This window comes from Cryptotermes secundus, unplaced genomic scaffold (genome assembly GCF_002891405.2).
Source record: "Cryptotermes secundus unplaced genomic scaffold, Csec_1.0 scaffold572, whole genome shotgun sequence".
Taxonomy (NCBI): domain Eukaryota; kingdom Metazoa; phylum Arthropoda; class Insecta; order Blattodea; family Kalotermitidae; genus Cryptotermes; species Cryptotermes secundus.
The window spans coordinates 919,716-934,280 of NW_019725849.1; the positions used below are offsets into that span (position 1 = coordinate 919,716).

General features: G+C 38.8%; 1 protein-coding gene across 1 annotated transcript in view; it reads right to left on the minus strand.

The window, feature by feature from the left end:
- Window positions 1-773: 773 nt before the first annotated feature.
- LOC111863761 overlaps window positions 774-14,565 on the minus strand; it is a 40,762-nt gene continuing 26,970 nt past the window's right edge. The window contains exons 4-8 of the mRNA XM_023850401.1: window positions 10,106-10,317; window positions 9,267-9,483; window positions 6,525-6,763; window positions 5,201-5,344; window positions 774-1,411 (exon numbers count right to left, since the gene is read on the minus strand). Coding sequence (XP_023706169.1) covers window positions 1,325-1,411; window positions 5,201-5,344; window positions 6,525-6,763; window positions 9,267-9,483; window positions 10,106-10,317 — 899 coding nt within the window. The 3' untranslated portion in view covers window positions 774-1,324. The remainder of the gene's footprint in view (window positions 1,412-5,200; window positions 5,345-6,524; window positions 6,764-9,266; window positions 9,484-10,105; window positions 10,318-14,565) is intronic.

Sequence of the window (14,565 nt, forward strand, 5' to 3'; positions counted from 1 at the left end):
ACACACATATGTACTTCAGTTAGCTTGGTGAAAATTGATATGACACTTAGATAAGCACATAGCTTTGACTGCAGAATGAATGGGGCTTTGTTCTGAGCTAGTAATCAAATAAGAGCATGTGCATATGCCAGTCCATAATAGTTCGTCAATACGGAGCGGAAAGTGCGAAGTGGTTGGGTTGAACAAAATGTCATACCGAGGTTACATGAAAGACATTTCAGTCAAAGGGTGGCTCTTTCTGGGAAGAAATCAATGCCACAGAGGTGTGTGGTATGCAGCAAACACGGACGGAGGAGCGACTCAAGGTTTCACTGTCAGGAATGTGATGTCGGGCTCTGGGTGGATGGATGTTTTGAAGCCTATCACACACAACTTAATTTCTAAGGTAATTCTGCATGATTAATTAAAAGTAGAGTATTTAATAGAAATGTTATGTTTTATACAGAGCACAGTGTTCATTTCCGGTTTTAAATTCTGTATTTATCTAAATTTTTACGCAATTTTTTCAAAAAATAATTGTGATCTTCAGATGAAAACATTGAAATATCACCGTGCTGTTTATAAAATCTAAAACTACTTTCTTTTCTGAATATGACGATAATTTTTCGCTTTGAAATTCCATTTTTCTTTGCTTTACAGCGAATTTATGAAAGTTGTGGATTTCTGGTAAGAAAATTTAAATATCCTCCGTCCACCCAGTAAGGTTTACTTTAAATGCCGTTCGTCGCCTAAGGGTTAAGTAACTTCATAAGGTTGGAAGGATATACAAAATGTATGTTTAAATCATTTTATACTTTAATGCAGTCTCAAGAAAAATATATAAACATAACAAAGCAAAAACATTTCAGTTAGTGTTGGCTGAAAAAACAACACGGAAGGCAGGTGTAGGCTTCAGTTCAAACTATGTTCATTGTAGTATCTAATAATGCACAACACGTGTATCTAAAAATAGCTGCACATACTAGTGGTATTCAGTTTTAACACGCCATTACTCTGTGATTAATAACAAGCTTCAGAGGTATGATGCAGGCTGGTACTGCCTGTCAATTTTCAGGGCACTTAGACATTAATTCCTATCACCACTTCAACCGTAAGAAAAGAGAAGAGAATACATTTAATTATATGTTACAATCATATCAACCAAACTGTCTTGATATCATGTTTAATGTTACATCAAAAAAGTATGCTATTTTGTAGAATGCTAGATGAGAATAATTCATTTCTAAGATACAACATTATTGTAGCATACAATGCAGAACATAACATTCATGTTCCCAGGTCACTGTGGCTATGGAGAAGTGATGAAGGAAAGTACAACTGGCCATTACTTGGCCACCAGCACCTCATACTCAGGGTAGGCCAACTCTTGTCCACCATATGGAATGTAGCACACACTGTGGCTGGGCTGAACCTGAAACACAGCATAATACTTATTTTGTAGGGTTTGAGGATCTCAGAGCAGTGGTTATGAAGAGTACAACCATCCTCTGGGATATAAAGCCATGTAGTCTCTTGAAAGTCAACTGAAGCTCCAACTTCAGGGTCTGCTTGTCACCTGCTTTCATTCCGGTATCTTGCACGGCTTATTTTTTGACAATGAAGACAGAGGTGATATGTTCGTCCAAAATATTGGTTGACTTTCAACAGACTACAGAGCATTATATCCCAGATAATAGTACTCTTCACTATTTACTTTCTTGGGCCTGATAAGACACATGCATCCTGTATAAATGAAAGACAAAGAGCAGAAGTTACTTCCTTGTTTCTAGTCTTCTGTGATGTGACACCATATAGTCTGCTAGTCTGAATTGCTCAGACACTATCTGAAGGGTTGATATAGGAAACATGGGTCCATGATTCACAATACTGAAACTCTTCTAACAATTGTACAGACAATATTCAGTAAGTGATGTGTGAAGACAGAACTACTACACAAAGAAAGTGAACAAGTTCAATGGTCCAGTAAACAAATACTGTCAGAAGATGCTTAAGGATCCATAGCATCATATTGCAGTGATGCTTCCAAATGATGTTTTAACTCAAGTGGCATGGCATACAAAATCTTCTGATAAGATGCCTGACAGTAATCGAAGCCATGAAGCATGCATAGGCAAAGATCAATGAATTGAGGTTTCAGGGTCTATATGAAGCAGTTTATTCAAGTCATTAAGTCATGAAAATTCTTACGGATGTCATGACGTTCTTCAAGATTTTGATTTAAACTTTTGTTTGGCAATATTGTCATGTGATTACTTTACTTACTTTTATTGCATTCTGTCAATCCATATAAGGTCAAACCAACCTATTGGATACAGAATCTGTCATTTTTGAACATAAAATATACATACATAACCATGTTATGTTATGTGATTGTGACTATATATGGAATTCAGATTAGGAACTGGATTTACTGGAGACTGAATCATCTTATCTGCAAATAATTATACAGTATACAAGTATTCACCATCACTTCATAATCTGTAATATCACTCTTGCTTGGTTACAGGCTCACTATTACAATGACTCCCTAATTAGTCCCATTACTGAACTTCTGGCCTTTGCCAGCAAAGACATTCTTGATTTCAGGCCCTGTCAGAATCCATGACCATACTATTCTTCATTCCAAAACCACTTATTTGTGCGTGTTTCAAAATGGGGCCTCCTGTTTGACAAGAGAAGGGGTCCAACTACTACTGCCAACTACTGTCAATTCACTGCTGGCCTTCACCATAAAAATGTTTATAAGCAATATCTCAGATGTGCTCAAATATTTTGTCACTCTAGTTAGTTAGTTATTTAGAGAGGGTGGGTTTCCCCATGCACCGCGACCAGTTTGATCTATTGTGCTTCCCTCTATGATATTCTACCAGTCTCTATACCCTACCGATACTGGTTCTTACCATCAGTCCTGACCAAGCCAGCGAGTTTGGCCTCTACTGGCTTGGCGGTATCTATAATGCTTCCCCCATCTATCAGAGGCATTAGAGACTACTGTTGGGCAGGAAATGTCCTTGAATTTGGCTCAGTGACCTCCTTAGGAGATATGAGGTTCTTTTACGTGCCGCAAAGCTACGACATGGGACCCACGGCTTAAAGTCCCTCCCGGAGGACTTGTTCCCTGAATTTTTCCGCCCTTAAGAAGTCCACGACCTCCGCCGGGTTTGAACCCGCGTACCTTGAGTCATGAGATGGGAACGTTACCCCTAGACTACTGAGGCCGCTAAACATGTTAGGTAACTAAGTTCTGAAGTGGTGAAGGCATTATATGTCACATTGGACTGACATAAACTTAATTGTAAACAAATAGATAGGATAAACCAATATATGATATGCAGAGAGGCTTCATTATGTAACACTGAGATAAGTGAAGAGTGTGTGCTGTATGTGATGAAGCTGTGCTGAGATAACACCATGAAAGGTAGGGACTGCAATCTTAGTCATTAAGAACAGAAATTAATCCGACAACAGGACTGGAGGACAAAATTAAAATGGATCTTCAGAAATATGATAAAACCTCTGTTTAGGTTTTCTTTGGACAGCAGCAAACTGGAACACCGAACTGAGGGATATCTTAAAGAGTAGGAAATTTAACACTGAGATTATTGACTTGGGGTCATTGAAACTGATCATTAAATAAGGAGAAACATTATATTCAGAAAATTTAAATGGGGGTTCCACTGTGGTTGTGAACTGACTCAAGGTAGTATCCAGTCAGTTGTGTATTTTTGTTGTTCTTCTCATGGTTTCTTCAATCCAGCAATGGAATTTCTTCAACAGTGAATGTGTTTCTCCTCCTGATGATACAGAGTGTACCATGCAGCTACTATTAATTGTAGAGATAATATAGCTTCAAGATGATCATGAATGGTTACTTGGGAGGGATCTGGAAGGAGTGACAGCATATTTTATGGTAAAATCTCAGCTTCTGTTTTGAGACACAGAAATACAACAAATATTTTACAACATAACTTAAATCACATGATAAAGTTGATGATTAATTTTATGTACTACTGCAGACTAATTTTGTTTCTGCTCATTCAGTTCATAAAAATAGTATCACATTCAGTGTCAAATTTATTCCTAAACAGTGGACTGGTCCATAGAAATATGTAAAGAAAATGATATAATTCCATCAACACTTTCATATTCGCACTGCAGCTTTGTGCATGTGTCTGAGCGTGGAACTTTTTTCACGTTACAATTAAACGACTATTGCTCACAACTCAACCCATGCCCTGCGATGTGCCATGCAGTATAATTAGATAAATAAAACATGTAGCAAGTCTGTCAGATCACTGATGTGTTAACACCATCTTTTAACAAAAACCAAGAACCAGTAGTTTAATTTGGCTCCAGAAGATGTAAATCACTGTACTTCTGTAATCTCTGCAACATATCCCACCTAACAGGCACATAGTGTTACCTAAACACCAGCCACATGCACCATAACCTGGACACATATCACGATGTTATTACTGATACTGAAAATACAACACATTAAAATATATCATTCTGCTCCTAACTCACTTGAAGACACTAATCTGAGGAATATGCAATGTTGTATGTTTTGCCCACAGTAATAAGGATGCAATGAATATTCAATCCTTGGTACACAGTATTCATGTGTCTACTACATATCAGGTCTACCTTATTCTTCGGTTTGTTCCATAATGTGGCCTAGCCTACAGTCACATGTGCAATGTACTACTCTCTTGACTAAGAGCAAAATGTCACATTTGCAGTCACTGGCTTCTAGGTTGAATGAAGTACAACATACCACAGAATATGCAGCTACTGTTTAGTGAAATATATTTCATGTTTTCTATAGACATGAGTTTGAGTTATCTAACAGTACTCTCAGTAATAAGACTATATGGGGTCACACTGTAAAATGACAGTTGAATGAAGAACTGGAGAAGATTTTGAAGAAGCAGCTGTTGCATATTGGAGGTACTATCCAAACATTTGGCCTGAGGGCTAAGGTAAACAATAAAAAAAAACTTCAACCAGGATAGTGTCCCACCTGAGATTCCAATCAAGCACCTACCAAATGCATGGCCAGATACTTACTGCTAGACCAACCAGTTCAGTTATACAGAGGTGTGAAATCAAGCAACTCTGTGTGTGTGTCTGTGTGTCTGCATACGCGCGCCTGCATGTGTGCACACAACAAAAACGCAATCCAGCCAAAAATTCTTACCTTGCCAACTGTCAAGGTTCCCTCATGTGATGCTCGTCCTACAAACAGTGGTTCACCATCTTCTGTCTCACCAGATGGCAGAGCTCCATCAGGCAACTTCCCACCGGCAGCTGGCACCCATGCAGCTTCACACCCAGTCAGTACCTGTAAGAAAGAGGGGTCTTCTGTGCTGCATAATGTTTTTTCATATTTTATAACCAAAAAAGTGCTGACTGGCATGTCTGTTCATTTCTGTCTACTGCATGACCCAGACATCATTACATGAGTATTTACTATGCACATTCCTTGCAGTAATGTTCCCCCCCAACTACGTAACATTGCTCAATAAGTTTGTGACATTTCTGTTGAATGAAATGCCTCCACATATGAATGTGTGCTTAGGCCTATTGCAAGCTGCTGATTCTTAACCAGCTCAAGCATTCAAATTTAATGAATAATATTTTATTCAACGATTGTAATATAAAGTCCACATCAAAGGATGAAGGATAAGGAGTGCCTAAGATGGCAACAGAATACAGACTTTGAGGAAGAAGAAATGCTGTAAGAGCTCGAAGAAGGTGGCTCGGTCAGCAGCAAAATTTAGAACATACCCTAGTGACACACACCCTGACAATACAGATGGAAAACAAGTGAATTTTTTCCCCCCTGCTATCCTTCTGTGATTGTGATACATCAACACTGACGTCACTGTCTACACTATTGCAAATATAATCTGCACATTTTGAATGTGACTATGATGAATCTGACAACTAGAAGAAATGTTTATGCACTTTCATCATGTGTTGTGCATGGAAATAGAATATAATTAATTTCTCCCTATGATTACGTATTTTGTGGTAACTTTCTCCCTGCTGATTTTTAGATGTACCATGTGAACATGTTGTAGCAACTATAAATGACAGTAGGAACTCCAGTGTGAAACTTACATTCAAACACTGAAATAACTCCTGTCTCATGTAAGTTGTTTGGCAACACAAAATGACTGCATCTCAGATATAATATTTGTAGCTATCATGAAGGATAAATGAGAGGCCACACAAAATCAAAGGGAAAATAGATATGCATATGACAGAACACTTCAGGGAGAGACAGACATAGATGTAGACAGAAGTATGATATTAAAATGAATCTTGGAGTAATACTAGGTGAGGGAATAAACTAGATTAAATTGGATCTTGATAGAGTCCAGTGACCACCTTTTTTGAACACATGGCAAACTATAAATTTCATAAAAGCAAGAAATTTCTTGAATACATGGATATAAAATTTCATGACAAACACTGTCTATTAAAAGTTCTCCTTGCAGATTCTCTGCATCCTGTACCTGGTACTCCTCCTTTCCATGTTCCTGTCCTCCCCATGCGACATAGCAGACTCCATGTGAAGGAACAATCTTGCCAGGGATCAGAGCACCCTCATGACTTGCTCGTCCCACATATAACTGTTCATTGTCAAACCCTCCAGGGACAGCATTTGGGGGAACTTCACCCCTTTGAGCATCCACCCAGCAGGCTGTACCCCCAGATGGGGCTGTGGGGGGCAGGTTCCATCCGGGCTGGCTTGCTGCAAGTACAGTGATCATATTGCAGTTGGTGTTTAAATGTTCAAACATTCTGATCCTTCATAAAATCTAAAGGTCTATCACTATTACCAAAAGGGTTAGTTGAATGTTTATAGCATTACAACCAATTTACACTCCATTTTAATATTACATGTGGGGTTCTCAGAGCACTGAATATTATGATAGGTTCTTCTGGAATGTGATGCTATGTAGTCTGATCCATAAAGTTTGTAGCTGGCACATTATAACACATCAGCAGAATGTTATCATACAGGCAATGTGCTCTGTCATCTCAAAAAGCATGATTCTTTAAGGTCACTTCAGGACAGTCATGTGCATCTGTATGTCTCCCTCTGTCTCCGATTATTTGTCTGTCTCTCTGTGCCTCTGTGTCCATTATCTTTGTAGCATAAACCAGATAAAGAATATTCTAATTTATTCACATGCCACATCTTTCAGGAAGAAAACAGAAAAATGTAAGAGAGGAAAACAGGGCAAGAAGAGAAAAGAATATAATAGAAAAAAGATGGGAGAACATGGACACAGAAGAGAAATTTAAAGAAATATGAAGAGGAAAATAGGCTGATACAATGCAGCCAAGACTTACAAAACTAAAATTTTACGTGGAAGCTCGCTTAAGTTTTGTACTGAGTACATACATGCATATATACTGGATAAGGATGCAACTAGTATCTGTGAGGACAGCAATTACAGATGTGGGCCTTACTGCACTATGTTAGAAGCAACTTCAGCTCCCTTACAGCGGCACAATACATTTTTTCACTTTCTTCTTGAGCTATGTCCCCATTACTCTGTACGTGCGACACAGTCTGGACTATGTGGACCACACTAGGCTATTTATGAAGCTGCGAAATGTGAGAGGTATATGGTGCTGATTTTAGTGTAACAGTACGTCACAAATGATGGGAATATTACAAACATGCCAATTAAGCAGGCAAGAAGAACCTTCATGGATAACATGACATTTTACTAATTGAATCATCATAGTCCCTCATTTAGTAACATTCAGATCAGTGAACACACACAGTTAGCAGAGCATACTGAGTAATGAGGAAAGGTATCAATATCTCTATGAGTCAAACCTAACACATTAACACAGAAATCAGGTCCAAAAATTGTTCTGTTGCAAAACTGAAATGTCTCCCACTTCGTGGTCATCAGGTCAAACATGAAAGCCACCCAGTCATCCTTTTCCACTCTTTATGAGGACCCAAGGTTGGCCAAAACCACTCATACAGAATTAGTGTCTTCTGGGATGTGACGCTGCTATATAGTCTGGTAGATGGTTACCGGCGTTATAACGGAATTCTTGGCTTCATCTTCAGGGCAGAAGAGTAAGCCAAACACTAGCAGCATTACCTCCATGGCCAACTATCAGTACACCATGAGTATTGCTCAGCTTACTCTTCTACTCTGCAAATGGGGGCAGTAGGTTTTTCCAAAATGTTGGTAGCAATCTACTATGCTAGCTGGTGTTGCACTACACAAGACATTCACCTTCATAGCTGCTGCCATGAGACCCCAAATCTTACAACACCCTCGCAAATTGATTGCTCATTTTATTTTCCAAGTATTCTACATGCAGACACTGACTCTCTCTCCCTCGCAAGCATGCACAGTGTTACCTCGTGGACAGCAGCATGATAAAACGAAATAGCGAGAATCAGAGATGAAAGTGCAAAATTAGAGTAAATCACAGACACCAAAGCACACACAATATACCAGGCACTCCAACAATCATTACTGCAACTTTGATAAGGGTAACAGGTATCATATGCTGTGTTCATTAATGCTTCAAAGTACAGTGGTTATTATACATACCACTACATTTAATATTAAGAAACTGCATTTTTTCCCACAGTGTACTTAGGCATTTCATATGATTGTCACAAAAGCAGCAATCATCCTTATACAAACATTATGAAGTTGGTCTCTACAATGTAGAGTTACAGTGTTTACTGCGAGGTAGAAACTGAATTTCTGTACATCATTTACATGAACTTCAGAATTCAAATGACCAAGCAGACTGGTCGACTTGTATTTGGGAGGCACTTTGTTTTAACCTTGCTGGGATGTCAGCTATCCTGGCTGAGTTTTCTGTGGCACTCCTCAGTCCTTCTAGGCAAATGCAAGAATATTTCAATTAGGCCACTGTCATTTCCTTTTAAATTCTCTCCAGTTCTTCAACCATCCTACCATTTAATATTGTATAGTCTACATATTGACACTACCGTAAAATAAACCACAGACACAAGAATCAAAGGAATGAAATAGACAGACTGTTCTTTCCTCCTCCAGACTTTACAGCTCAGAATGTATACTGATCTTCACATCCCATTTATCATGAATCTGTCACTCTTTTTCTGCAGTGAGATTAGCATTAAACTATGGAAGACAATCACTACACGAACATAAGCTTCTACTAATTTATACCAAGGTTTAACAGTTACTGTCATGTTAGTGGTGTGTTAGGTCACACAATACCTGGCACTGCACTAGGGTCCAATGTTTTGACCCTCCAGTGTCCCTGAGCACCCCAAGCTGTCCGCACGCCAAAGTGTGAAATGCCAAACGGGCTAGGATCCTGCCACTCTATCAGCAGAGTACCGTTCTTCTTCACCTTCAAGTGGCCATTATGCCATTCTATGAAGAAGCGACTGAAGTCGCTGTTGGTCAACAGTCCAGGTGTATCTACCCGAACCTTCACGTGTGCAAAACAAACCATCAGTGTGATTACACTATCTGAGCTTGCAGTTGCACAGGACTCAGTACAGACACGAATACCACAGGACTACATGCATTGCATGGCATCCCCTAATACACCCTAATCTGAAATGCATTCTTTATAATTTTGTGTACTTCTCTGGCTGCTTTCATTTAGTGCTCCAATCTGCATATTGCAGGTACATGTGAATGGAAAAGATATTAAACTGAATAAATTTTACACACCATAAAAAAAAGAATTACTTCCCATTGTACTACAATAAATATACTTAGCAAGTTAACTTAATTAGGCCATGCCATAGCTCAAGCAGTTAGTCGCTGGCTTCCCACCGTGGCGGCCCGGGTTTGATCCCGGGTATGGTCAAGTGGGATTTGTACAAGCTAACTCCACCCACTAATGTATTAACTAGTCTGGAAACTTCCATTTTCCTACCAAATATGAGTATAATCCGTTATGCAGCTCAAATGTATTGAATAGTGAGAAGCAATTAAATTAGATATGGAACCCACTTTTGGTTGATTGGTGAGTCCTGCAAGAAAGAAGCTAACTTTTGTTTCTGTTGATGTGCATAGAAGTCACTGCAACAGGAATGATGTACCTTGTCTGGTTTCTGACGATTGTAGCGAATGACAGATGCGGTGTTCTCCCAGCCTCCGAGCAGAACCTCATACATAGGTTCCGTCTCATGATTGGCTGATGTAAGAGCAATATGAGCATTGGAAGGGGCACGCACTTCAATGTGTAATCCACCCACTGGCACAGGACGGTAACTGTACTGCAAATTGTCCATCGTAGTGACGTCGGCACCACCTACCAAAACCATTTGTATTTCACACCAGAAGCTGCGTATGGTCCAGACACAGGGAACCAGAAGAGGTGCAAACTTTGAATGAATTTCAGTGATGAAATAACTCAAATGATCACTATTCTATTACATGGGTACAAGTGACCTAAATTTAAGGTACTGAACTTCTTAATAAAGGTTCCTGGTCAAAAGCTAGCTGCTTCAAATGCAAATTCTTTTTCTGTGTGTATGTGGGGGGGCTGGCATGTGCCATGAAAATCAAATAGACCATAACTCATGACACTTGCCAAAAATGAACCATTCAGTTATTTCATGCTCTTAATCAACAGATGAAATGTAGTATTATTAATGCTGATATGAGAGCAATCCTGCAGAATACAGTCATGATGTATCTGATAATTATTATTCCAGAATCTTTTTCCTGGAAAGAAAGAAAAGTAATATGGAAACAAGAGAGCAATGTGTCACTATTCACAGTTTTGTATAAAGATAACCAACAAAGTGGACTCGATTGAACTTCAGTTTTCAAAGAAAATGTAAAATGGCCTTAATCATGTTGGATCCTGCCTAATCTGCTGGTTGTGAAGTCTTTCATATCTCAATCCCTGTGGATGGTCATGCACTGGGGAGATCACATGGACACAGCAAAGCAGCTTCTGGTGTGTTCAGTATCTTACAGGAGTAAACAAAAAGAAGAGAAGAAGCAAATGAAGTATGAAAATGTTAAGAACCCAAGAGATGGGATGAGAAGAGATGAGACCCAGTCAGATCCCAGTAAATATGGATATATGCACCTGTTTGTTAATTCAGTTGGCTGGAACCAAACATGCTCACCTCTTTCAGAACAAGTAAAAAAATAGGGCAGACCAACAAACTTTGCATGCTATCAAGTCAGAGAAGCCTTTTCTTGGCAAAAATTGGGATGCTCAAAGCAAAGGATGTGCTGGCGCATTGTCATGGTGAAGAATCAATGAATGATCTCTCCACAACTCTCCTCGCTTGCACCTCACGGCATCAGTAAGCCTCTTCATCACCTCCACGTAGAATGTCTGATTATCAATGTTCCCTTCATATAAAAATTTAGTGGATGATACCCTTGTTGTTAAAAAGCCGATCACATTGTTTTGATCTTGAATTTTGACATCCGTGGTTTCTTTGGCCTGGGGAAATTCTTTGTTCTCTACTCCATGGGCTGGCATTTGCCCAGTTGGCGATTCATGCAGTTTAACAAAAAATTTTGCATTCACTCTCTGTTCCATGATATGCTCCATATTCACGTCTGGACACAGTCGATGACACACAGTGATCTAACGAACTACTGTTCAGTGAATAATGAACACATCTTATCCAAACTATTTCCATGTGAGCTCTGTTTTGTTGCATCACCTAATATTCCAAGTAACAGCATTGTTAGATTGCCTGGCACAAAATTAAAAACGAGTCTCGAAACTTAGTTGCTCAACCTTGTGTTATAACGAGAAACTCTTAGTTTGTCCAAATATATAACAAAATTACATTATAGTCATTACTAAACACTGGTTTGCAAGGCACAGGTGGCTTGAACTATTAGTAAGCATCACAGGAAAAAAGTTAGTCAATCCCTTTGTTACAAATGGAATAAAATAAAAATGCTGCATGGATAGCATACACCTGAACACCTATGACATCCAATCCATGCCTGCTTAAAGCTCCTGAACTTCCAAAAATGATCAAATTCCCATCTTCAGTAAGTCTGGCCATCCTCCCGTGTGAAAGTGGATTATGGTATGTCAGTTAATTGACATACATTTTCAGGGCCAACTCCAAAGACATTCATGTCAGCCATGTGCACTGGGTCAACTTGTTCTAGTCTGTCTGCACACCAACACTGAACACACTCATATCACTGTGTTCTCTGGATGTTTGAATTTTTCCACCCGTTCAACAAATGCAAGTAAATGCAAGAGGCAGTAGTATCAGGATCACAAAATACCGTGATCATGTTATTTGGAATGAAGACCGATCTGGAGGGCATGAGAGTGTCCGGAAGATGTGGAGGTGACAGAACAAACATCCTGAGTTAACAATTGTCACAAGTAAATTTCAGATACAAAAACAATAGCATTTCTTCCTATATGATTCCAGTTTGGGTCAACCTGTCATTTATTATATCCAGATTCCAGAGTCAACACTTCTACAGTGAGTGATGTAGTTAAGCCAAGTGTCCCTGGTTCTCACCCCAACACCATGACAGTGAAAGCCAATTAACTGTTGAAGTATCAAATGTTGAAAATGTTGACTAAAAACTGCTTTATCTGGGAGTATGTGACAACTATTAGGACCTTAATTCTACAGTAAAGGAACACTGAGACTTTTGCCCTACATTTGAAGTTTTCAGGAAGCTAGTAGGAGTGTATGTATTATTTAGCCATGAAGATACGATGGCTCTGATAACCCATGACAGTGGCTTGGCATTGCAGGAATAAAAATTGGCACTTCTAGGGTTAGTATTAACTACTTAGATTACTGACAAGAAACCTGCTTGATGTGGGCATATGCACAACTGACATATCAATCAGTAGTCTTGAGATGGGAGGAGAATTCTGTTATAAATCTGTAAATGAGCCATGACCTTTCCAAAAATTTTGAGGAGGCAACTTCTGACAACTGCCACAACACAGTAACTCCAGTAAACACAAAATGTTTCAGGTGAATGCAGTAATAACTTCCCTGAGCATAGTTACTAATCTGTGATTCTGGTTTTCATATGATCATCAGAAGAGTATGCAATTAATTCCCTGCACAGGGTTAACCAGTTAGTCTCTGTAATGGAAACAGAGTTTCCTGTGAGGTGGGACCTGAATTTATAAATATTACTCATATGAAATTCAGTCTTCAAACGGTTAATATTAACAAATCCTACAGTTCGTACAAACTTTGATTGCAAACATTACTTCATCCTGAAGTGAACCTCATTTTGTTGAGGTTAATATCATGTTACAGTCACCTGGAAACATCTGATTGAAGACATTGTATTTGTACTAAATCCATCCCAACAGCCCAGTGAATTAGCAAATCAGAGAAGGGGCGTACACCCATGGGAGATGGCCCTTTGAGTGGCCACAAATTCATTACATAATTTTCATTTGTTTCCTGCAGGGTTCTTGTCCTGCAACCCACTTCCTTAATATCAGTTCTCTATCTTCCCAGAGAGTTCCCTATGATTCTGTCTCCCCAATACTATATAAACCTTCTTTGTTATCTTCACCATAACAACAGTCAGCCTCCAGGTTACACAACACTGGAATTAAGGATGGTTGTATCAACAGATGGGTACTTAGGGACTGATTACTCAAGAGTTGGGTGCCTGAGGGAAGATATCTATATTTGGGTCCCTTTCTGTCTGATATAAAAATTTATGGATGTTAGCTCAGGTAAGGCACTTATCCCACTCTCCTGGAATGTTCTGATTGGTGATAACTCCAGGGGGTGATGCTGTCATCATGCTGAATGGTTAACAGATTTGGTTAGGAAAGAAGGTTTTATTTAGCTTACTACTGTATATGATATCTTCAGTAACTGCTGAAGTTAATTACACACTTGAATACTTTTCTGAGGAAAGGTGCAATAAACTAACATTAATCACAATATTTATGTTGGCCTAAATACTCTGATTCTCATTCACTAACTTGACTTGAACTTAAGAAGAAATTTATTTACCTTTCACAAAGCCCTAAATTTGTTAGCTTCTGCCTCTGATGTAACAAATTATGATTTATGTTAAGAGATTTCTGGAAAATTCAGGACTCAGCAACGTGGAAAAAGTTTCACATATTCAAGGAGACTGCTATATATGTTTGTAGCTTAAAATCCAATCTTGTTAGGCTGATTTAAGTATACAGCTGTGGCTACATAGATTATATGAGCCAACCTGACCTATAAGTTAAGCACTTATGCAATTAAAGACTTCCTGGGTAATTCAAATGTCTTAGAGATTTAGCTTGTAAGTCGGAAAGCTTGTACTTATTTTCTGCTTGACAAATGGTAGTCCACTAACATCAAAAACTATATCAATCTCCAACACCTGCTAGAAATTCCTTTATTGCCAAACAACAAATTCGAGAGACAAGTATTACTGTTGTATTCACATTATTCTTGACAAATTTTACTCCGTTAACATCAAGAACTAGAGAAATTGGTCTCCACAACTTTCCACAAATTCTTTCCTTTTTAAGGTGTAGGAAGCATCTGGTCCACAAATGGAATGTGATGCT